The sequence below is a fragment of the Eschrichtius robustus genome, chromosome 4, assembly GCF_028021215.1.
Source record: "Eschrichtius robustus isolate mEscRob2 chromosome 4, mEscRob2.pri, whole genome shotgun sequence".
NCBI classification, from domain to species: domain Eukaryota; kingdom Metazoa; phylum Chordata; class Mammalia; order Artiodactyla; family Eschrichtiidae; genus Eschrichtius; species Eschrichtius robustus.
Window position 1 is genome coordinate 109,444,875 of NC_090827.1, and position 26,031 is coordinate 109,470,905.

The following is a 26,031-nucleotide window of genomic DNA, read 5'->3' on the forward strand; positions in this document are numbered from 1 at the left end:
GTGAGACCATTCACTGGTGGGTCAGTATTCCTTTACTAAGTATAACTGGAGTGTTCGACAAATGAGCACTGACCAGAATAAGATACACTGGAGCTGGAGTTTCAGTCACTTTAGCCTTCATTGAACCAAGGCAGCCATAGGTCTCGCAGAGCTTAATATAATAGTATGTGTGATATGAAATAAGAGGCCCTGAAAAGGCCACAGGGGATTTAGAACTGTGCTCAAGCATCACTGTGCTACGGTCTCCTTAATTATTTCAAACAATCCTTACATTTGTATCCCAAAGTTTAAAGTAAACAGAATTATATTATTTGTTAAATGGAGTGAGTTCAGACCATAAAGGCTAGTAGTGATTTATGTTTGGGTAGGATGTTTTAACCAAAAAATATAATAGCATATTGTAGCAGTTGGGTCAACTCTGCTTTTCCAAGATCCAAGCTTTTTCTTAACATTTTCCGATGGTGAGTCACTGCTCACTGGCTGCAGGGGATTAAGAAATGTTCCTATTCTTAAAGGTCATTTGAATCCCAATAGAAGATAGGAGGTATCCTGGCAAGCATATCATTCTTTTTTTTTTTTTTTTTTTGACATCTATATTGGAGTATAATTGCTTTACAATGGTGTGTTAGTTTCTGCTTTATAACAAAGTGAATCAGCTATACATATACATATATCCCTATATCTCCTCCCTCTTGCGTCTCCCTCCCACCCTCCCTATCCCACCACTCTAGGTGAACAAAAGGCACCAAGCTGATCTCCCTGTGCTGTGCAGCTGCTTCCCACTAGCTATCTATTTTACATTTGGTAGTGTATATAAGTCCATGCCACTCTCTCACTTCATCCCAGCTTACCCTTCCCCATCCCCGTGTCCTCAAGTCCATTCTCTACGTGTGTGTCTTTATTCCTGTCCTGCCCCTAGGTTCTTCAGAACCATTTTTTTTTTTTTAGATTCCATATATACGTGTTAGCATACGGTATTTGTTTTTCTCTTTCTGACTTACTTCACTCTGTATGACAGACTCTAGGTCCATCCACCTCACTACAAATAACTCAATTTCATTTCTTTTTATGGCTGAGTAATATTCCACTGTATATATGTGCCACATCTTTTTTATCCATTCATCTGTCGATGGACACTTAGGTTGCTTCCATGTCCTGGCTATTGTAAATAGTGATGCAGTGAACATTGCGGCACGTCTCTTTTTGAATTATGGCTTTCTCAGGGAATATGCCCAGTAGCGGGATTGCTAGGTCACACTGTAGTTCTATTTTTAGTTTTTTAAGGAACCGCCATACTGTTCTCCATAGTGGCTGTATCGATTTACATTCCCACCAACAGTGCAAAAGGGTTCTCTTTTCTCCACAATCTCTCCAGCATTTATTGTTTGTAGATTTTTTGATGATGGCCATTCTGACTGGTGTGAGGTGATACCTCATTGTAGTTTTGGTTTGCATTTCTATAATGATTAGCAATGTTGATAGTTTAATTAATGTGTCTTGGCGTGTTTCTCCTTTTATTTATCCTGTATGGGACTCTCTGTGCTTCCTGGACTTGATTGACTATTTCCTTTCCCATATTAGGGAAGTTTTCAACTATAATCTCTTGAAATATTTTCTCAGTCTCTTTCTTTTTCTCTTCTTCTTCTGGGACCCCTATAATTCGAATGTTGGTGTGTTTAATGTTGTCCCAGAGGTCTCTGAGATTGTCCTCAATTCTTTTCATTCTTTTTTATTTATTCCACTCTGTGGTAGTTATTTCCACTATTTCATCTTCCAGGTCACTTATCCGTTTTTCTGCCTCAGTTATTCTTCTATTGATTACTTCTAGAGAATTTTTAATTTCATTTATTGTGTTTTCATCACTGTTTGTTTGCTCTTTAGTTCTTTTAGGTCCTTGTTACATGTTTCTTGTATTTTCTCCATTCTATTTCCAAGATTTTGGCTCATCTTTACTATTGTTACTCTGACTTTTTTTTTCAGGTAGACTGCCTATTTCCTCTTCATTTGTTTGGTCTGGTGGGCTTTTACCTTGCTCCTTCATCTGCTGTGTTTTTCTCTGTCTTCTCATTTTGCTTAACTTACTGTGTTTGGGGTCACCTATTCGCAGGCTGCAGGTCATAGTTCCCGTTGTTTTTGGTGTCTGCTCCCAGTGGCTAAGGTTAGTTCTGTGGGTTGCGTATGGTTCCTGGTGGAGGGGACTGGTGCCTGTGCTCTGGTGGATGTGGCTGAATCTTGTCTTTCTGGTGCGCAGGACTGCGTCCGGTCATCTGTTTTGGGGTGTGTGTGAGCTTATTATGCTTTTAGGTGGCCTATCTGCTAATGGGGGGGCGGGTTGTGTTCCTGTCTTGCTAGTTGTCTGGCATAGGGTGTCCAGCACTGTAGTTTGCTGGTCATTGAGTGGAGCTGGGTCTTAGCGTTGAGATGGAGATCTCTGGGAGAGCTTTTGCCATTTGATATTACGTGGAGCCAGGAGGTCTCTGGTGGACCAACGTCCTGAACTCAGCTCTCCCAACCCAGAGGCACAGGCCTGACACCTGGCTGGAACACCAAGACCCTGTCAGCCACATGGCTCAGAAGTAAATGGAAAAATAAAAGAAACAGGAATGAAATAAATAAATAAAATAAAATAAAATAAAAAGTTATTAAAATTAAAAAAATTATTAAAAATTAAAAAGTAATTAAAAAAAAGAAAAAGAAAATGAAAGAAAGAAAAAACAGAGCAACCAAACCAAAAAACAAATCCACCAATGATAACAAGTGCTAAAAACTATACTAAAAAAATAAAAACTAAAAAAAGACAGAACCTAGGACAAATGGTAAAAACAAACCTATACAGACAATATCACACAAAGAAGCATACACACACATGCACAGTCACAAAAAGAGAAAAATGAAAAAAATATATATATTAAAAAAAAAGGAAGAGAGCAACCAAATCAATAAACAAGTCTACCAGTGATAATAAGCTCTAAACACTAAACTAAAATAAACATAAAAGCAGAAACAAATTAGATGCAGAATGCAAGCCCCAAGTCTGCAGTTGCTCCCAAAGTCCACCGCCTCAATTTTGCAATGATTTGTTATCTATTCAGGTATTCCAGAGATTCAGGGTACATCAGGTTGACTGTGAAGATTTAATCTGCTGCTTCTGAGGCTGTTGGGAGAAATTTCCCTTCCTCTTCTTTGTTCACACAGCTCCTGGGGTTCAGCTTTGCATTTGGCCCCAAATTTAAATTTTGACCTTTGCTTGTAGGTTGCCTGAGAGTGTCTGTTCCCTGCCCAGACAGGAGGGGGTTAAAGGAGTGGCTGATTTGGAAGCTCTGGCTCACTCAGGCCGGTGGGAGGGAGGGGTATGGAATGCGGGGTGAACCTGCGGCGGCAGAGGCCAGCATAACGTTGCAACAGCCTGTGGTGCACCCTGTGTTCTCCCGGGGGAGTTGTCCCTGGATCACAGGACCCTGGCAGTGGCAGGCTGCACAGGCTCCCGGGAGGGGAGCTGTGGATAGTGACCTGTACTTGCACACAGGCTTCTTGGTGGCTGCAGCAGCAGCCTTAGCGTCTCATGCCCGTCTCTGGTGTCCACGCTGATAGCCGCGGCTCGCACCCATCTCTGGAGCTCATTTAGGCAGTGCCCTGAATCTCCTCTCCTCGCGCACCCCAAAACAATGATCTCTTCCCTCTTAGGCAGTTCCAGACTTTTTCCTGGACTCCATCCTGGCTAGCTGTGGTGCACTAGCCCCCTTCAGGCTGTGTTCACGCAGCCAACCCCAGTCCTCTCCCTGGGATCTGAACTCTGCAGCTGGAGCCTCAGCTCCCAGCCCCCACCTGCCCCAGCGGGTGAGCAGACAAGCCTCTCGGGCTGGTGAGTGCTGGTCGGCACTGATCCTCTGTGCGGGAATCTCTCTGCTTTTCCCTCCGCACCCCTGTTGCTATGCTCTCCTTCGTGGCTCCGAGGCTTCCCCCCGCCAACCCCCCATCTCTACCAGTGAAGGGGCTTCCTAGTGTGTGGAAACTTTTCCTCCTTCACAGCTCTGGCCCAGAGGTGCAGGTCCCATCCCTGTTCTTTTGTCTCTGTTTTTTCTTTTTTCTTTTGCCCTACCCAGGTATGTGGCAGAGTTTCTTGCCTTTTGGGAAGTCTGAGGTCTTCTGCCAGTGTTCAGTAGGTGTTCTGTAGGAGTTGTTCCACATGTAGATGTATTTCTGATGTATTTGTGGGGAGGAAGGTGATCTCCACGTTTTACTCCTCCACTATCTTGAAGGTCTCTCCAAGCATATCATTCTTATAGCCAGGAAGTTAAAAAAAATCAAAACCTTCAAGAGCGGTCTTTAGTTTTATTGTACATATTTGCAGAGATGCCCACTACAAACTCCAGTTATTGGTTAAGCCAATAGCAACTCAAGTTTGTTAAGGAAATTAAAAGGTTAGAACATAAAAATCTAAAACACACTCAGGGTTTTTTGGGTGGTAGTTTTTTTTTTTTTATATTATGATGTATAGACACAACATAACACTTATCACTGTAACTATTTTTAAGTATACCATTCAGCGGCATTAAGTACATTCACAATGTTGTGCAACCAACACCACTATCCTTCTCTAGAATGTTTTCATCATCCCAAATAGAAATTCTGTACTCATTAAATTGAGTGGGTAGTTTTAACTTTTTACCTCTCCATAATTTAGGCCCATCCCAGGCATGAAATTGCTCAGTTGACTTGAATATATATTTTTTTTCTATAAAAGACATTTAACAACAAATCTTGAGAAATATCCAAGACCCCCAAAGACTTCACTCAGGGTTTTTTAAAGGCTTATTCCCAATACTTCAACCCCATGCCACCAACAGACCTAAAACATCTCCGTCTTCTGCATGGCCCCCTTTGACCTGATGGCCTGATGAAGAGGGTAGCTTATAATCATTGGCTTGGGGCAATCTGGTTTATAGTCCCCAAGCCTAGTGAAAACCCAGAAACTTCAGACTGAGGTATACATTCTTGGTCAAAATGGGACTCACCATAAAGGACTGTAAAATCAAGCCTAAATTTTCCCTTTAAAAAACATGCTCAAAATCACATATTTTGAATGTTCATAACGAAGTTATATGGTATGGTATTTGTGGCCTGAAAGTAGCTAATTTAGTGCTGGGGAACAGTTTACTTATGTATAGCATCTGAATGCTACGAAGTTGAGAGAACCCATGAAAATGCACAGGAAGCTACAATGTAAAAGTAAGTTATTAGCATATTAATAGAAGTTCGAAACTAAGAAGACTGTGGGGTCTTATAAAGACATCCTAGTTAAGCCCTGCATCCTAATATCTCCGATGCTGACTTCTCACTTTCTATGGTGGAATATTGAAGATTCAAGTCTGAGATATTCCCTGTGTTCATGATAGGTCTTCTGGGTACTGGAGCATTAGGCCTGGGATCTGGTGGTAATGATTATTTCAATATATTTCCTTTAATAGATAGCAGTATGCTTTAACATGCATCAGAATCACCTGGAAACCTTGTGAAAACACAGTTTTCTGGGCCCTAACCCAGAATTTCTGATTCAGCAGGTCTCAGTAGAACCTGAGAATTTCCAACAAGTTCTCCAGGGATGCTGATGGTGCTGGTCCTGGGGTTACACTTTGAGACCCATCTCTGTAAAGTATAGGAAAGAAATAAATAGCAAACTTAAAATATTTTTATTAAATTATAAATTTCTAAAAAAAGGACGAACATACATATGTGTGTTTATGAACTTATTATATGTATAGATTTATAAACGTTATATAACTTTTAGGGATCACATACGAATGACTAGAGATGCAATTCTACCAGATCTGGAGGGTGTGCCTCAGATGGCCTTGACTTTATCTCAAGCTATAGGGAATATCCACAATTCCTTTGGGAGGCTCTGTGAGGCCTTCAAAGAGAGCAGCTGGCCTACGGAGCAGCTGAAATCAAGGGCCAAGGAGAGATCTGGGTGTCTGTGCCAGGGACGGGGGGGGGTGTGCCAGCAGTGGACAAAAAAGACACACTGAGGTTACAGATAAAGGCTCCAAACCAGAAGCCATGCAGGCAGGCACGGTGCAGAGTGCCCCCTACAGGCAGCTTCTGGTAATGAGCTCCTGAGTGGCCAGTGGGGATGCGTTGGGCGGGTGAACCATATGAAATCACCAAAATCTGGACAAATACCTGCAATTTCATATCGTCCAACCTAATAAATATCTACAGAGACTTCACGATTCTCCTGATCATTCCACGTCAGTCAGGAGATGTACACTCCAAATGGTGCAGTGTGTGTGTCACATGTCAACCTTATTCATGGTTGGAGCATCTGCTCACCTGGGACACTGGTCGTTGGGTGTCACATTCCCCGCAAGGCTCAACTCTGGGACCAGCGTGGGCTCCCCGGGCCTCCTCCGGCTCTGGGCTGCTCTCTCCCTCACCTGCTGCTCTATCACAGCCCGATCTGTGGGCTCTGGAGGGACGGGTTTCACAGGCTCCTCCCCGGGATCTGGCTCCTTCATCTCATCAGGATGTTCTTCGACTGCTTGTTTCTTTTTCTTCTTTTTGGCCCTCTGTTGGGTAAGAGGCAACCTTATGTCAAACAGGAATTTTGGAATTTCTTTGAAAAGCACAGTCTTCAGAATCGGATAGACCTGGATGCAAACCCAGCTCCACCTCAACCAGCTGTGTGCACTCAGGCAGCTCACTAAGCCATTTGACCTCTCCATACCTCAGTTTTCTCGTCTACAAAGTGGGAACAATTACAGGAAACTTTTTCCAGGGCTCTTGAAATGAGGTAATGTCTGGAAAGAACTTATCACAGTGCCTGGTCCCTAGAGAGAGCTTAAAAAAGTTAACTATTCATCTGCTCATTAGTATTGGTTCTAAAGACCAGGGATACATCTTTTTTTGGCTGCACACGCAGCATGCGGGAGTTCCCCAACCAGGAATCGAACCTGTGCCCCCTACAGTGGAAGCGCGGAGTCTTAACCACTGGACCACCAGGGAAGTCCCAAGGATACATCTTGAAATTAAAGTAAGGCTTGTGAATACAACTGACACTGCAGGTCACCCTGATCTATTACTTATTGTGTCCCTGGATTATTTATTACTTATTGTCCCAGTTTTGCAAGGTCATACGTATAAAGTTATATAATTTTCTGGGGGAAGCCCAGAAGCACCAATACCCTACATCAGATAGGGTAAGCCACGTAAAATAGTAAAATATGTATCACAGAGCTTGACAGGCACGTGAGTGATTACCAGGTTATTGCTGGTTCACTCAAACAGCCACAGGATGATACAGAGAACTGTTTTTGGAAAAAACTTTCTCTGGTATCAGCAGGCTGGGTGGCTTTTTCAACAAGTGCATTCATCAGTTCATTCTCTCATCCTTTTGTCCCCTGGCGAGGGGGCTGGGAGGGAGACAGAGTGCAGCAGGCAGGGGACCCCAGTCCGCCTGCCCATTTCCCTCCTCCTGTCTCAAGGTGCCTCTACCTAGACCCTTCCTGTCCCCCAGGTCAGCTCTGTTCCAGGCTGTTTGCAGACCTGGGCTTTCTTCCAGGCTTTCCGCTGCTGCTGTGCACTTCTGTATGCCTCCATCTTCTGTGCGTACTCTTCCATGTGCTCTTCCAACAATTCACTTATCTCGGCCTGAATTTCTGCTTCATATGCTTCTTCATCAGCTTTCTGGTCAACTTTTTCCCTTTAAAATAATTTATAGCACCTTAGTTATTTCTTGAAATTAAGTGATAGAGTAATAATAGCAGCAAATACCTGTATTGGGCTTGCTCTGTGGCAGCTCCTCTCCTAAAAGCTTTGCACAGGTGAGCACACAACCGTGTGAGGCAGATACTGTTACCTTCAGCATTTTATACACTAGGAGACTGCAGCACAGAGAGGTTAAGTGACTTTCCCAAGAACACACAGCTGGTGAATGGAAGAGCTGCAATATGAGCCCAATCTATTTACACTAAGCAACAAAGCCACGCTGAGTTAGATGATCCAGATGGCACCCTGACACAGTGCCTGCAAATTCTCAGCTGACAGGGGCAGCAGTTTCATTGTAGTTATTTTGTTAATTCTTCAAGTCTCTGAGGAACCACTTCATTACGCTGCTACCAAATCCCTGAAACTACTTTTTGACTTTGGGTTGACAATTTGAATTTTCCTTTGATGATTCTGCTGACAGTGCATTAATGTTCAGCCTGACCCAGAGCAGTGCTTCCCACGGTGTGTTCTGTAGAGTGCTGGTTCTATGAGGTGCCCTACAAAAAAAAAAGGTGCTGTGGCCAAATCAACACGAGATTGAACAAATGTGAAGGTTTCCGTGTTGCTTTGTAAAGGGCTTCGCAGAGCCCTTTACATGTGGATGGACAGTGTGACTCCCCAGGAGGGCGGGGGAGGGCAAGCATGGTATCCAGCACATCCCACCCAGCACTTCAGAGTTGTTTCAACGCATCCCCTGTGCTTATCTCCTAATGTGGTCAGTATGGTCTGGCCTGCAGGTTCAACTCTCCTAAAGTTCCAGCTCCTTTTTAGAGAAACTTAGTCAAGCGCCTAGAGCTGACCAACGTTTGCGTATGTACACGTGTGGCCTGGTGGGTTAGCAGTTAACAGCCCCCCGAGGCGCAGACTCTTACAAAGCTACTACTGAAGAAATCACTTGGGAAACACCTGAAATTTATAAACATCAGAGAAATTTGGCCCCCAAGTTATATTCCATCTCTGATATATATTCATTCGCTTTTCTCCTTGTTAATCAGAGGCATGAATAAACTAGTTTAAATTTAAATATTTTTGCAGGAAGAAATAATGCTGTATCATAAGGTAGCTAGATGAATCAAGAATGTGAAGAAAGGGCACTCCGAAAGAATTTAGGACACAGCTACTTATGGGTGGAAGGGATGTGAAGTATCACAAAAAGGAAGTTTGTAACCTAGAGGTGACCTTAGCGGTAAATTTCCTATAAATTTTTGTTTATCCTAAACTTAAGGAAGGAAGGAGAAAACAATCTTGTAAATATTTATGTTCTGCTTCTGGATGGGAGGGATGGCCTGGAAGATGGAATATGGAAGCCAAAACACTGGGATTTCTGGAAGACATCCATGATTTCTGTGGGACAGACAGAATTTGAATTTGTTTTCATATTATATTATATATTTTATATTAACTGAGCAGATACTAAGTGGCAGGTGTGCTGTCTGGGACCAGATATCCAGTGGTGACAAGGTCCCTGCCCTCATAAAGCACAGTCTTGTGTTTGTCCTGGAAACTGCAGAATGTTTTCTCAGTTTTATGATAATTACAACCCCCCAGCATCACAATTTGCAGCTATCTTTGGCTAAAAACTGACTGTTTTCAAAGCACAGTATCAGATAATTGCCCTCATGTGTCACTTTTCATGTAGATGTATGGGCACATCACTTATGCAGATGAAACAAACAGGAAGGGACCGAAACCAGCGGAGATGCTCTTGAATTAATATGCAGAACATGGTTTTGTGGTGATAACTGTACTCTTAATTATGTACCAAAGTCTAGTCAGTTCAGCTGCATAAATATTATCAAAGCATACTTTCTCCACACCACACACAAAGATCAATTCCAAATAGATTAAAGGTGAATTTGAAAGATTAAACTATGAAGATTACAGGAGACAATATAGTAGTATATCTACTTGTTTCAGGGGAAGGATTTCTTCAAACAAAAAGCACTGATCAGAAAAGAAAAGACTAATATATTCTATCTCTTTAAAATTAAGAATTACTATTCTTCAAAAAGCAGCAAACTACTAAAAAGACAACTACAGAAGATTTCTGCAACACACATCGACAAAGGTCTCATGTTCAGGATATATACCAAACTTCTACAAATTATGGAAAAGACAAAAGGACAAACAATCCAGTTCAAAAATTGGCAAAAGCCTTGAACAGACACTTTGAAAAAGAGGAATTCAAAATGGCCAATTCATGCATAAGAAATATAAATTAAAACACGCCATCAGATTGGCAAAATGTTAATGTTTGACAACATCAGGTGATATGGCTGATACGGGTGACATGGACCCATGGGAACACTGGTCAAACTGTAAGTCAGCACAAACACGCTGGAAAAGTGTCTGCAATCAGCATATAAGTATTTGGAGAAGCACATCCCCTAAGACTCGACAATTCCACTTCCAGGTATATTTCTGGAAAACTTAGGCACATGCACCCTAAAAAGACACATGCAAAAACGTCTATAGAAGTGCTGTCTAATTTTATCATCTGTGTCCCCTTCACTCCCAAACTGGAAGCTCTGGGAGGAAAGAGATGATGTTTATCTCCTTCATCAGCGTAGCCCAAGAGCCTAGCACAATGCATGACAGAGTGGGCACTTAAGAAATGATGAATTGTACTTGAAAACCGAGTAACATTTTTATAACAATTTTGAGAAATAAAATTCATTCTTTTAAAATGTAAAAAAAAAAAAAAAAAGAAGTGCTGTCTATAACAGCTGAAAAATGGAATCAACTTAAATGTCCATCAACAGTAAAATAGACAAATTTTGTTATATTCATATAATGAAGTGTTATAAAGCAAAGAGAATTAACTACAACTGTGTGCCAAAAAAGGAGATGAATCTGCAGTGGTATTGAAGAAAAGAAACAGGTGTGTGTTCACTAAAGAGACATTCTCTTCCCTTTATGTCACTAAACAGGTGTGTGTTCATACAACACAATATACTTTCACTTATGGAAAAGTCAGATACAGGCAATATTAGACTGTTAGAGATTACACATAGATGGCAAAGCTACTAACTAAAAGCAAGGAAACACTGATCATAAAAGTCCAGAAAATGGTTACTTCTGGGACGGAGGAGATGTAATTGGGGTTAGGAACATGGGGGATGCTCAGATACTAGTAATGTTCTAGTTCTTAACTTGGGGAGTTGCACATGGTTATTCATTTGTAATTATTATTTTTAAAATTATTTTAAAAATTGTATCTATGTTTAAAACATTTCCCCCTATGCATGATATAACCCAATAAAACAATTTTTGAAAAAGCCTACTTTCTCAAAACAAGTTTCAAGGGTGTATTTGTAAACCTCTGGAACTCTCGAAGGGATTTCATCTCTTTCCAGACTTTTATGATGGTCTTAAGCAATGTTCGATCTTTTTCTTGTTCAGCATCACGCAGTTTTCTTGTTTGCCTACAAGATATAATACATGGATATATATTTAAAAGTTATTTAGGTGTGTTTGCAAATTAGGAAAAGAAACTAATAATGCTATAGTGATTGTATAGTTAATTTCACAGCTACGATATTTCTTAAGTACTAGAAAACCAAAAATATGAATGCAAATTTGAAGTCAATAGGATGCTGGTCTGTTTTTATAGGTTATTTGATTTTGTTTTCTCCAGTAGAATCTGACTTCAATCAAACTAAATTACCATTTAAAATTCCCATTAATACTGTGTAATCTTAAACAGCCACTTTTGAAGTTATGAAAATAAGGGGCCCAGTAAACGTAGTTCTCATGGACTAAACTATGATAAACAGGAAAGTATGTTGCTGTCCCAGTTAACAAGTATATTAAAGTCTGCCTGTGTTAACACTAATCACCAGTCCTACATTTAGGAGATGAAGTAATGTTACTACATCCCTTGGTGAGTTTTCAGTGCTGACTAGATTAGCGATATTTTTGGCTTGCTTTGAAGAGGCTTCATGTGAAAATGCTTTCACTGTGATTGATATTATTTAAAGTGTTTGGGAATTATTTAATGCCTTACTTTAAGCCCCCTCTACAAATAATAGCCAAGTCCAGAATCCAAATGTACTCTATTATGCCATTAGTTAGTTAATTAATTAGATTTTTTTTTTTCTTGGGCAAGTATCAGGTGTCATTCCAGGGGATTCAGAAGTGGTTCCTAGGAGATAGTAGGTGTCTCTGTTCTCAGGGAGTTTATAGCTTAGCTCAGGAGACAGACACATAGATAAACGACTGACAGAGTGCCCTAGGAAACCATAGCCACAGTGTTTCATGAATCATGACCTCCTGAACTCCAGAAGGAAGGCCTGTGTCTGGAAGTTGGTTGTACTTGTGATGACTTAGTCTGGAGATGGTGCAGAGAAACACAGAGCTCTAGGTTTCTGATCATTCGATTGGTGTCATGGAAAAGGCAGGTGGCAGGCAGAAGCTGGTGGCCAGTTGGTGGTTGGGTAGCCAAGATTTGGGACTCTCGGAAGACCTTAAAAAAGCTAGGAGGCAATGACCTAGAATAAGGAACACTCTTCTTGAGGAGCAGTAAAGCATTCTGGTTAAGGGCACAGATGTGGGAACCAAGATACCCAGATTTAAATGCTGGTTCTAGCCGGCCTTGGGCAAACTACTTTACTTCTACATGCCTTATCTGTAAAGTAGAGATGATAACAGAATTTATTTCACAGGGTTGCTGGGAGGAGTAAACGAGTTAATTAATACTAGAACCATGTCTGACATCTGGTAAGTGGTCCACAAATATTATCTGTCATTACCAAGTGGTCTGTTCTTCTCTCATGCCTTTAGCAGCTATCTCCCCTGCCTCCTTTAAAAAAAAGTGCAATATAAAATTATTTTACTGAGTTATATGACACCTTAAGCCTTTCTGATATAGTTTCTTCTTCCTTTTTTAGTCCCTGACAAGATAGTTTCTTAGAAATGCTAAAAAGAACGCTTAGCAAGTAAAATTTGACCTATGAGCTAGAGAAGCAAAGAATCACGAAAGAATATTTAATTACAGGTTGTTGCCAGCCTATGGAGGAAGAGGAAAAAGCAACTGTGATTAGGGAGCCCGGTAACGCTTTTCTGAAGCCTGATGTAGATGGGGTCTGGAGTGTGGAAAGGGGTCCAGCCCAGAGGTGAAACTTTGGGAGCCACATTGGCATCTAGATGATATTTAAAACCACAGGACTGGATTCATCTCAGGAGAAAATGCAGATTAACAAAAGATTAAAAAGAAAAAAGTCCTGGGAGGAACTCTGAACATTTAGAAGCTGGGCAAAGAAGGAAGATTAGGCAAAGGATAGCGGGAAGGACAGGTGGCCGAAGAGGGGTGAGGGCATCTGAGAGAGAGGGTGGTGCGTGGACGTAAAGGGAAGAGAATGTCTCAACGGGCACCCTGTGGGGACAGTGCCCAATGCCGAGTACCAGGGGGGCTGAGAGGTCCCCTTCCGCTTAGCAACGCGGAGCTTCCCCAGGACTGTGGCAAGATCAGCCTCAGGGCAAAGGTGGGTGCAGGAAAGAGGCTAGACGGGACAGCGAAGGGGAGGGGAGGGAGTAGAGACAGCAGTACTGACCAAATTTACATCTAAAATACTTACTAGTAAACACTTGCCAGAAGTTTGGCTGTGAAGCGAAATACAGGGATAAAGCGGTAGCTGGATGGGGATCTGAGATCCTAGACTTTTTATTTGTTCAAGATTGAGCGTATGTGAGGGTGAAGTTCCAGGAGAGGGTTAAATAAAAAGTGTCCCCCTGTATTGCACAAACACCCATGTTTCCTTTCCTAATACAGCCTGGTTCCAGTGCAGAGGACGAGCAACGTGGTCATGATGCCACTTACGGAAAATAAGATGGAAAATGCGTCACTGGCTGAGGTTAGCCGCCCCAACCTGGGACCTATCAGATACCCAGGGGTGGGCTCCAAGGCGGCCCATCAGCAGCTCCCAGGGGGCTTCAGGGAACAGGTCCCCTTGATGAGATATCCCGGAACAGACCACCTGCTTAGAATTGGCTTTACCACCACGTGAAAAGTCAGTAAAGGACTAAAATCCACTCTTTCACTGCATCAGAAATGCTGAATCTCAGTGGTTTCCGTCTCCAGGGGTGGCAGGAGGTCTGCAATGGGTCTGCGATCCATGGGTCCACCTGGCATGGTCTGTAGGACTCACACACAATTCTGCCACTGTTTCTCAAATACTGATTAATAAATGCAATTCCATATCAAACCTTCATTGTATCCAGAGTAGCTTTTTGTCACTTTTTCTTACTCAGTGTATACTAAAACAAAAATTACTTTCACAAGGAGGAGGATATATGCTTTTCTTTTGACACAAGTAAGAATTTTCATTTTTAAACATACTCTTCATACTTTTACAACTACAGTATACAAACATCACTAGTTTTCACTTTGGTAGGAGAACTTCCAACTCAAGGGTAGATTGTAAAGAGAAAAGTATACATTTAAATTCCTTGAATAGATAACTAATAAGGACCTACTGTAGAGCACAGGGAACTCTACTCAATACTCTGTAATGACCTATATGGGAAAACAATCTGAAAAAGAGTGGATATATGTATATGTGTAACTGATTCACTTTGCTGTACAGCAGAAAATAACATGACATTGTAAATCAACTATACTCCAATAAAAATTTAAAAAGATAAACCCCTTGATTTATTAATTCCTGTTCTAAGAGTTTATTCTGTGGAAATACTTACACAGGTACACAAATATATACATATAGTAGTGTTAGAGTACAATTTAAAGTAATAAACAATAGGAATAATACAAACACCTATTAATGGGGAATGTAAAATCTATATAATGTTCAGCTTTTAAACAATGATGTAGACCTAGATGTACTATGATAGGAAAAGGTCTCAGATGCATTTTACATAAAAAAGCAAGTTGCAAGGTGGTAGATGCAATGTGATTCTTTAAAAAAGTAACATATATACACATAAACACATCTGTGTATATATATATGTATACACACATGTATATATATGTGGAAGAACCAGCAAAAAACTGTTAACCGTGATTTTCCCTGAGAAATAGGACTCTAGAATCAATGTTCACATTCTACATTGTATGTTTCCTTATTGTTTGGCAATGATCAGGGTTTTAAGTTTTGAATTTTAATTATGAAAAATTTCAAGATATAGAAGAGCACATATAATAAATAATATGACACTTACTAACATTTTTTCACATTTACTCAGAATTTTTGTTTGTTTGTTTGTTTGTTTTGCAATGTTAGAGTTCCATTTGAAGACCTCTCCATTCCATCCCCTCCTCTCCCTCCCTGGAGGAAGAAACTGGCATGTGTGTCTTTTCCGTCTGTATGTAACACACATGTGTGTACCTGGAACACATGAGTATTGTTTCACGTGCTGTTTAGGGCTTGTGACCTGTATCACACAGCGAGTCTCCTCTGACAACTGGATTTTTTCATTCAACACTATTTTAACCATGATATACGCAGATCTAATTTGGTCCTTCTAACTGTGGGAGGGACGTTCATTATAAGATTGAAGCAGATGGGTTCATTCTGGTGTGGGGTTATCTCTAGCTTCTTACTCTTGTAAGTGATGCTGTGGAATGCTTGCACACATGTCCGGTGTGTGGAATGCTTGCACACGTGTCCGGTGCACATGCGCACACAGCTCCTTGGAGTACATGTGTCTGAAGCAGAATTGCCGGGTCCTAGTCTGCTGGCATTTTCAACTCCTTGCTTGTCTCTGGACAAGCTGCTCTCTGAAGTGGTGGCTGTAGCAATATTTGTTTACACTAGCAGAGTGTGCAAGTTACCCTATTCCCCCTGTGCCCCCTCCCATCTTCATTCATTTTTTGGACTTCAAATTTGGTGTTAATATGATCGACATATCTCGTTATTTCATTTGGCTTAATGTATTCAGTGCATTCAGAAAAACTCTGAAAAAATAAACTCTCAATAAGTATAGGGAAAAAAAAGCAGTAGTTATAATGATAGATTTTACTCACCGAATTTCAGATTTATACTCATTGACGGTTTTTTGGGTTGTTTCGAGAGACTTAGGAGTCTTTGCTGGATTAAGGCCCATCTGAACAGCATTTCTTAGAGCTTGGAGCTAGAAAAGATATGGATACAAGATCTGAGTTAGAAGCTCTACTCCTTACTACAAGTGATGTGCTTGGACCCACCCACTTCTCCAGGGCAAAATGATGTCAGCAACCTGTGAAGGGATGTGCAAGCATCCAGCTGTCTCCATGCTTTCACCGAAGTGAATTTTGACAGAGAGCTATTGCTTCTATTCTTTAAAAAAAAAAAAAAAAAGGAATAATAAAGAACTGTGTGTGTCCATCCTTGTTCTGTGGCCCAGATCCAGCCGCTCATGACAGATGCTACTTTTACTCTACTGTCTCAGAAACAAGTTTTCTTTCAAGGTGGGGGTGGGGTGGGTCTCTCTGGGGCCTGGACGTACAATGACATTCTTGTGATATAAAGAGAGCATAAAATTATAGACTTATAGGAGGAGATATTGTGGAGTTATCTCTTATTTGGGCAGTAAGGTTTTAAAATCAGGGCAAAAATTGTCTATAGTCAAAACTACCCATGGAAATTCCACGGGACAGTGTCACATTAGAAGTAAATCCAAAATGGATAGACATTTCCTTACGCATCAGTTGAAACAACTGACTTTTGTTTAGGTACCATGTTAGGGTAAATTACATATAACAATGAGAATGTCTCTAAGGACACAGAGATTCTCAGGCCATGAATGGTCTCATCGTATGAGATCATGTAAGCAAGACACAGCTACCCACTGCCGGTGGGTGAGATTCCTTGCTCTTTTTGCAGGAATCGTTCTTTCAACCAAGTGTGTGCCACTGAATTTGCACACGTTAAATGTACATGGTCGTATCCTTTCTTTTGCCTCTAGGTAGGTCAACACATCACATCCTAGACAGAGGGAACATGAAGGAAGCACACGAGCATTTGCTGCTAGAAGGTATTTTTGTTGTTTAGGCTCCTCAGGAGAACCAACCCCCTCAACAACTGGCATGGAAGAGATCACGGGTACCTTGTCGGTAAGAAATTGTGCCTTGTGTCTCTGGCGTCTTGCAAGGTACTGGTCATATAACTGGGCCAGTTTGGCTGCCAAAACATGCTCTCGGCTAAAACAGGGATGATGTGTGAAGATTAAACCCGAAATATCAATGTCCAGTTGGAAATTTCCAGGAGGGTCTCCAGATCCAATCAAATGCTGACTTCTGTGGATGTATTTTACTGCCTGCCAAAGAGAGCAGAGTGTAGAGGGAACACAGTTAACGCACTTCCTAGGTACTGATCTGATGTGCAATGGGAAAAGTCAGATGCAAACTATTTCCTACCCTAATCAAGCCAGGAGGACCTTGCTGCATTCCCTGTTCCCTGGGGTTTTAGGGGCCTGCCCTTTTCTGAACACTTGAAAAGTAAAATGAAGGACAAGGAGTGAGAAAAGAAATAGTTTCAATCTTGCTTTCCTAGGTCTTTTAGGGTTTATCTCTACTGAGTCATAGCCCTAATCTTTGTCATGCGACTATCCCATTTCCTGGAAATCTTGGGTTTTGCAGCTGGTGACCTTGAAATTCTTTTAATGAGAGAAGCATAGATTCTAATCCAAACTGACCATGATTTGGATCATAGATATACTCTCCACGTGGAGAAGTTTTTAGTTCGTAGACAGCAGCCAGAGACTAACATTCTGAACCGAGCTTCATGCTGGCACCTAGTTTTCCTGGGAAGAAGAAAGTCAGTCTGCAAAATAACAGAGGAAGAGACAGATGGGGCAGCTGAGTGTGTAGAAAACAGGAGTGGAAATTTCCACCGGGACTTTCCTGGATCACTTGGTGTACAGTGTGTCAGATAAATCTCTGTTTTTCTTCCTTAAACTCATCACGATATTCTATGTTGATCGCTGCTGCTCGTAGATGAATCTAGTTTTGGAGGTTGCAGAGCTCCAAAGTGGGGAGGACACCTTTTTGATTTTGTGTCTTCATGTTCTCTCCTTGTCCTAGACATTGACTACAGTCAGGTTGTGGGGTGTGACACACTTCACTCGATCCTCCCCTTTGCAGAGAGGAGCTTTTGGAAGCTATTTATGTTATCTAGAAAAGATTGTGTGGCCCAAATGTATTATTTATAAGTTATGAGATAAATTGGAAGCTGCAAATATTCTTGTCAGAAGTAAAGCGTCTATCCGATGTTAATTGCGGGTAACGTGTTCAGGAGTCTCTTCATTTAATTCGTCTTCATGGTATTATGTAAAGATGCTGAACTGGGGCCAGAAGCCTTGGATTCTAGCTGTGGCTCCAACTCTAACTTGCTCTGGAACCTTGGGCAAGTCACTACACATCTCCGTGCCTTTATCTCTTTATCTTACAAATGGGAGGCTGAGGAAGAAGATCCAGTTGGCATTTTGTAGGTCACTAGGCATCATATAAAGCACTTCACACGTATCACCTGGTTCATTCTGTTAGGGAACTGTTGGCCATTAGACAAGAGCCCATGCTTGGGCCCTGGAAGGGGTCCCCCTTCCTGCAACAACTCCATAGAGAGTTTTGGTTGCCTACAACATAGTGAGGCCTGTCTGTGAGCAGCAATAGATTGAAAGGGGAAAAATGGGGTGTGATCTTTATAACTTGGGGCAGGAAGGATGAAGTCTGAGATGTGCAGAGGGAGGGATGGAAACTGGAAGAGGGGGCTCCAGAGTTAGAATCCTAGATCACAAGATCCTAACATTCTCCCCATCAGACTAAGCACGGAAAACGGAGGCCACACTGTGTGTATGTACATGTATACATGTCCAATAATGTATTCACCTTTGTTATATAGTGTGATCTGCTTTTCAGTTACTATTAGTCATTGAAATAGTACCAACATTTGCACTTACAGTAAAGCATATAAACATGAGTCTTCATTTACCAGTAAATTTGTTGTTGGGTTGTCTTGTTGCCTGCTTTGTACCAGTATTCACGAGTAAGGATATATGAGTCTAGTTCCTTTTAGCCATTCAATTTCATACTTATTTCCCCCCAAATTAGTAGACAATTAATATATATTTAGAACTTACGATTTCCTACAGGACTCCTGTACAGTGTACCCTATGCTTTCATAAAAGAACAAGTTTCTTCTATAAAATAACATTAAGTCTGTCTTTGATGAGAAGACCTATAGATTTTTTATTTTTTAAAACTGTTCTTGTAAAACTGGGATGTGTTTACAAATATGCTATGCTTGAATAAGAATGCATTGACTATACCTCAGTACCTTCCAAAATATGCTGAACTGAACTTCCATTTGGATTTACAGGGAGGAAAGCCCATCCCTACAGGGGTCATATTCCAATATTTTGTACCTTATCAAAGTCCTAATTTTGACATTAATATCCTTACACTTCACACCGCAACAATGGAGGCCCATCTCTTTTCTTTTATTCAAGCAAAAGTATCCAGTTATAACCTGCATTCGTGTTAGAGGCTTTTAATCTGCATGTGGTGACTCTGTGTCTTACTGTCACACTGACCACCTGGATGAATTAAAAAATTCCCACCTCACAAAGATGTGTACCACTAAACATCAATCCACAGACTTAACGGAAAATTCCTCTCTAATTGTTTGGCTCCTGCTGGTCCTTGCTTTACTGTTCCTCTTACCATGGGTTGCAGAGTTCTGAAGTCGCTCAGGGTGTGGCCCTCAGGTTCCATCTTGTACTCTTCTTAGTATGAGTAAGTAATGTCGGTAGTATGGTCCTAATGTTACCTAGGTCAGCTGTACTTTGTGTCCCCTCCCCCAAATCTTCATTAGCCCATGTTTAAATGATTGCTGCTGGTCTCTGCCTTCAGCTCAGCTCAACCAAGTGAAAAAGCTTCCAGAACTCCTGGTGGGCATTGTGTTAGACTGCTCAAAAGACCCCCAACTCTCTTCCTATTAGGGAGAAAGACCCCTAGTTCCTTGTCTTTCTTTCTGTTGTATCTGTTTTCTTTTCTGAAAACTATCATGAAACCAGTACAAAAAATTTCTCCTAAAAATAAATAATATTTATAGGGTATATTATTTTAATTTCAAAATTGATTTGATTCTTCGGTCTTCAGTGGAAAACTATCAGAGGTGATGCACGTGGATTATCTGCTGATGTTCTCAGTGTGTTCAGAGTTGCTTGCCAATGGAGAAAAAATTTTTAAGGTTGGACAGAAAAAGAACAATCATTGGTGGAATTAAAATAAAAGTTTCTATATTTGTCCTGGGAAAATAGTAGCACCAGAACCTGAATCCAGCCCAGAGCCTGCAGTAGATTCTATAGCTGTTGTTCTGGTCTTCTCTGGGAAGCTTTCTCATTCTCCATCTTCTGGGTGTATCTCTAGGACATGAGGTTGGTGGGGGGGCATATGTCCCACTTAAAACTGACTAGTTTGTCCTTGGTGTTGATAATGTGAACCTTGGGGAAAGATATGATCCCTTTCCTCTGGAGTTTCTAAGCTTAGGTTATCAAGGGTCCTAACACATGGAGAATTCTGGCCTGCCTACAACAGGAGAGAATGAGACCAGTCAACATTCAAGGAGAAGCAGAAGAAAGAGAGGCAGAGAGAGAGACCTGCTGGCACCGAGTCCCCAGTCCCAGAGTCCTAGTTCCTAAAGCCCCTCCTTCATTTTGTGATTTATCTCCAGATCCTTCCCAGTTTTGTAAGCCACCAAGTTCTCTCTTTGCTTAAGCTAGCTTGCAATGGGTTTCTGTCACTTGCAACCCAAAGAGTGTTGACTACTGCGGTGCTCATTACACAGTAGGGGACCAATGCTTCTGTGAAAAATGGCTGAGAATAGTGGAAGGGGAAAGTGATAGTTTTATCAAGTCGTGATTAACAAGGAGGTTGGAATTTTGCTAAATTCCTCAGATTAGTGTGCAGTTTTGAAAAAAGAGGAGGCAGCTACACATATGTCCCTGGGAATGCCACGTTGACTTCTAATCACTGTGCCTCTAACACTTGATGACATTTCTGTCTCCCCCCCACTAGGCACAAAGTCTCTCTAAGGCCAAGTTTGAATGTTGCTACCTCTGAGTTTCCAGAGTTTAGCACAACTAAGAATATAGTAGACTCAGTTGAGGATGGAAAGAATTAAAAAGAAAAGAAGAAAGGCAGGAGGAAAGGTAGGATGGAAGGCAGGAGGAAGGAAGGAAGGAAGGAAGGAAGGAAGGAAGGAAGGAAAGAAGGAAGGATGGAGGCTGTTGGAACTGCTTTCAGCAACCCTAAACTTACTTTGCTATTATGCTTAACAAACTGCATAATATTGTTTATGTTTTACCTGCAATGTCTCATTTGGAATTTTTATTTTTTATTTTTTTATTTAGTTACTACTTATGAGGTATTAAATTGCAATCTTTCTCATTTGAGGTTTAACTTTGTTCTTTGCACAATATCTAATCTCTTTTTGCATTTCTCTATCTTTAATGGTCTCTAAAAAAGAATCTCAATTTAGGAGCAGCAGCATATTTCGCTTTTAAAAACTCCTTCTTTTCCCTCCGTAATTAAGGAAAATGTTCAAAGAAGGAGGGCTGAATACCAACCCCCTTCTAAATAAACCTCCTAATTTACCTAATGGGAGGACATACACTCCCTCATTTGAATTGGCAGTCTAACCAAAGAAGAGCCAGGCTTGACTCCCATCCAGGATGGGTTTGGTCAGTCCTGCTGGGTTAGCATCAGACCTGAGAGCTCTGAAGTGTAAATTCATCAAGCTCCATTAACGGCTCAAGGAACTGCCAATTCCTGATCTAGCACACTGACTTGGTTTTCCATCATTTGGTTGCCAGGATGAAGCCAGGCGCTAAGAGGGCTACTGTTTTATAGGAGAGACAGCCGAGTTAAGGAGAGGAGTAGAAAACAAGGAATTTCTTCTAGATCCATTCAGCTCAACTAAGTCATTTAAATGATATTCAATTCACACTTTTACTGAGGCATTCCTACATGCCAGGCTTCCTGCTAAGTGCGAGGGTTAGAAGAGGAATAAAACAGTATTTGCCCTTCGTTACTCTCAGGGTAGTGGAGGAAGGAGAGAGAAGATAGATTAACAATCTATAAAGAAAACAATCACTGCCTGTTTATCTATTTCTCTGCTCCTGCATCGTGTCAAAACTCCCAGATATAAGGTATGTTTGGACATTAGACTGAAAATATAGGCCAGATGCATTTAACACTGCTTCTTAAAGGCAAGCCTATTACATGGAACAGAGGGGAGAAAAAATGAGTTTTGGCATTAGACAGACCTGAATAAATGTAAGAAAAGGTAAAAGTTAGTAAATCAATAGAACTGTAAAAAATTAACTCTGAAAGTAATGCATTGTTTTTTGAATTACTAGAAAGTTCCATAAACACATTAAAAAAAAAAAAAGACTGAGGTATACAAATCAACAGTGAAATTAATAGGCAACCTGTTACGGAGAAACGAAGAGGTAGGAATAACAAAGAGGTAGGAAACAAAGAGGTAGGAGAAACAAAGAGGTTATTCCTACCTCTTTATAACCTCTAATATAACCTTTGCTTCTTTCTTAGGCACGCTGGCAGAGTCTCTATGCTTTACTATGTTTGAAGCCTAACTTTCTATGAAATGACCTTGGAAGACTTCAGCCCCTTTAGATTTCTCCCTTCTCTAACTTTTGCTCTGTGATGCAGGATGACCAGCCCCTCGTAGTGGAACTATTATCTTCCTCTACTTTCCTATTTCTGCCCACAAGATAGGAAGGTCTCCCCTCTCAAGAGTATTGGGAGGAAACTCTCTGTGCTCTCCCCACTCTCCCATCCCCACTGGCTCCTTCTCAAAAGAGAAGGAAGACTGTTTGATTAGAGAGTCAACTGGAGCCCAGGATCCATTGGTCCAAGTTCTTTGCTGGGCAGAGTAACCGGTGGCCTCTAGCTGTCCCTTCTCAGCTCTTTCCCGACAGCCTGCTCACTGCCCCCGTGGGTTCTCCGTGGCAGTCCACGTGGTGAACTCATTGGGGCCCTTCTCTAGATGGGGGGACAGAACTCTTGGGAGATGGAGCCAGAAGCCCAATTGGTCTTGTGTCCAAGCAGCCTCCTGCTGTCCAGCTTTATCCTTAGTTGCAACTGAAATCTGCATCCCTCTCTGATTCCTGTGCATTTCCCAATTAGCTCAGAACTTTTAAAGGAGACATATAAGATGAACCTTAAGTGGCTCCCTCAAGATCCTACTCTCCATAGTAATTGCTCTTCTATTTTCTAATTTTAACCCATAATTTTTTGCTTCATTATATCAGTGTTTCTTGCTGAAATGGTTGGATGGATGAAGAGATAAAGTGATGGATTATTACGCATGCATAAGATGATATTGTCTGGATCACTAATTATATTATGCATCTTTGTCATATAAGCAAATAGATGATAAAACCCTCACGGACTAGGACTTTGGTTTATGCTTGTTTTGTAAGCCTACTCCCAGGGTCACATTTCTGCACAAAGTAGTCACTCATTACTATTTGTCTGTAATAGCAATATTTTATAGAAATTCATTTTAAAAAAGTGCAAACACATACATCACCTCAATACTCACAAAAATCGTATGAGGTAGAGATGATGATGATTTTTTCAATTAAGGAAACAGCTCCAGAGTGGTCAGGGGAGCTTCCCGAAGCACAACCCAGTAGGACACCCGACTCTGCTCAGATTCTCTGACTTGGGCCTGTGTCTTCCCTGTTCAACACGCCCCTCTATAGCTATATAGAATGATCTTATATCCCCTTATTCTCTTTCACACTAGCAGTGTTGAAATGATTACATGAGTTTCTGAAGGAGGTGATCCTTGCTGGACACTTCAGGAAAGCAAGAGCAATATAATTAAATTTGAAAGCAGGCAACTGTCTATTCAACACCGGCCAGCCCTTGCTGAGCTCTGTTTGAAGCACTTTCATGTATTATCTTAACCATCTGCACAACAATCCTAGGAGGCAGATGCTATTATGACTACCATTTTATAGATGGAGAAATCGCAGCACAGAGACGGGGAGAGCCAAGTTCGCCCAGTGAGTGACAGGGCCAGGACTCAAATCAGGCAGCGTGGTACCAGAGCTGAGGAACATACCATAAAAAGGATTTGCAAGGATAGAAAATCTCCAGTTATATAATAAAGAGAAAATGAGGGGGAAATAATCCTGCAGTATACGTGAGATGACACAGAGAAAAGAAAAAAAATCAGGGCAGCTAACCTGGATATGTGAATAAAGATGCTGACCTAGCCATTCCTACATGGGAAACTCATTCCTTGTTTAAGAAGGGATTTGGTGAGGGCAGGAGACTCACTCTTATATAATATGCCTGCTGTTTGCTTTGCATGTGTAAGATAGTGAATTATTAAAAGAAAGTCAAAATAGAATGCTGCAAATTCATCATTCCAAGCTATTCAAAAAGCAAAGCACTTTCAAGCAAATTCATGTATTAAAAATGGGGAGGGAGGTTTACCTTTTTATACAGTGTTTTGAGTTCTGCCTTAATGTCTTGCTCCTGTGGCAGCATGGGTGGTCTTGAAGGAAATGGCCTGATGGGGTTTGGCAGCGCTAGGATTCTTCCATCATCTCCGAACCATCTCCTCCCCTGGGGATCAAGCAGAGGGACAGAAAATGGTTTACAAAATAAACAGCGTTTGCAGGGAAATTCTCTATCAACATACGTATTTCATGCACCTTCCCCCTGCCCCGTAAATATTTTAAAGTCTCTGTTTCTATTAGAAATTGAGTTTTCACTAATGCCCCCAGAATTCATTTAAGATATAGTTTTCAACCCCCTCTCCTCAAAAAAAGTTTAAGAAAATATTAAAGGGTTGCTTAAGAAAAATGTATTTTCTATTCGTCAAAAATTTAAGAAAGGCAACCAAGGAGAAAAACAATTGAGAACATTCTATCTTCGGACAATTAAAAATTTCTGGGAATTGGGAAAAGGTTGCCAATATCAGATTTAGCAGGAGGAGCCTGAATCCAGCTTGCAGAAGATGGGATTTGAGCAGAGGACAGGGTGTGATGTTTGAGGACAAATTAAAAAAAAAAAAAAAAAAAAAGAATGAACCGCTCTGCAGACACTCTCAGGAGGAAACGAGTACCACGCTGCAGTGATGGCCCACAGGATAGACAGCATCCATGAATCCCTCCTGGGCTACAGTGAGGGAGCAGGGCTGAGAGCTTACGGGCTCCTGCACCAGCAACCTGTTCTCCATGATGTTCTGGTTGGTTCTCGGCACCTCCAGTCTTGCCCCGATGTAAAGGCCTTCGTCTTCCGGGTACCTGGGCTGCACATTCTCAGGAAGCTTTTTATACGTAGGCACTAGACAGTTCATAAATAAATACGAGCCTCGTTAGTGCCAACCTAAACGTTTCAAACCGCCATTTGGTGAAATGAAAACCACCACCGGAGATTTTATTTATGTTCTTGGAAACTGCAAATGCTCCAAACTGATTTCTAGAAGCAGGACCAAGGGAAACATGGATGTGTTTACCCGCAGTATCATGTTGGAGAATCATGAAATAATTCTACACCTAACTCGCCCACGTGGCCTCACACACTGCGAGGAGTGTGGTACCCAAATCAGGGGAGCTGCTCCTGGGCTCGTCAGTGGAGTGAATTTGGACCAGACGCTTCTTTGAACTCTTTCCTTCCATACAAAAGTGATGATAATATCTATTTCTTTGGGGTCTTGGGAGAATTAAATGAAGTAAAGTATGAGGAAGTGCTTTGTAAATTAAAAAGTTCACTTGAGTCAACGTGACTTCATTTACTCCTTCCCTCTTTGATCTGTTCATAGATCAGATCTTTGCTGACAGCTTCCCTGTGCCCCGTGCTCAGGAGGCTCTGGGCGGTCAGTGGGACCGACAGGCTGCAACCGCCAGCAAAGGACAGAACAAGATGATTTCAGAGAATGGTAAGCACGGTGAAGAAAAGAACACCTGTGATAATAATGCAGGGCGGGAAGGGGATAGACTTGAGATGGAGCGGTGAAAAAAGGCTTTTCCATTTGCACTGACTCCTGAAGATTGAGAAGGAAAGAGCTGGTGATGGGACAAGCAAGTGTGTCTGCCCAAGGGAACAGCCTGTGCTGAGTGGGAAACAGAAACACCCAGAATGCAGTGGTGCCGAGGGCAGGGGCAGTGCCTGGAGATAATGTCAGCAGAGGGCAGGAGGGAGAGCCGGGAGAGCCCTGCAGGTCTCAGAGGAGCTTGGGTTCTGGTCAAGGGGGTGGGATCACTGAAGACCTTGTGCCAGGGAGT

General features: G+C 41.6%; 1 protein-coding gene across 8 annotated transcripts in view; it reads right to left on the reverse strand.

Moving 5' to 3' along the window:
* Positions 1-26,031, reverse strand: part of CC2D2A (coiled-coil and C2 domain containing 2A) — a 133,538-nt gene that overhangs the window by 59,861 nt on the left and 47,646 nt on the right. For all 8 annotated transcript variants that reach the window (XM_068543200.1, XM_068543204.1, XM_068543199.1 and 5 more), the window contains 7 exons: positions 24,954-25,090; positions 24,236-24,367; positions 16,810-17,019; positions 15,749-15,855; positions 11,052-11,192; positions 7,546-7,702; positions 6,334-6,569 (listed from right to left, as the gene is read on the reverse strand). In XM_068543200.1, coding sequence (XP_068399301.1) covers positions 6,334-6,569; positions 7,546-7,702; positions 11,052-11,192; positions 15,749-15,855; positions 16,810-17,019; positions 24,236-24,367; positions 24,954-25,090 — 1,120 coding nt within the window. The remainder of the gene's footprint in view (positions 1-6,333; positions 6,570-7,545; positions 7,703-11,051; positions 11,193-15,748; positions 15,856-16,809; positions 17,020-24,235; positions 24,368-24,953; positions 25,091-26,031) is intronic.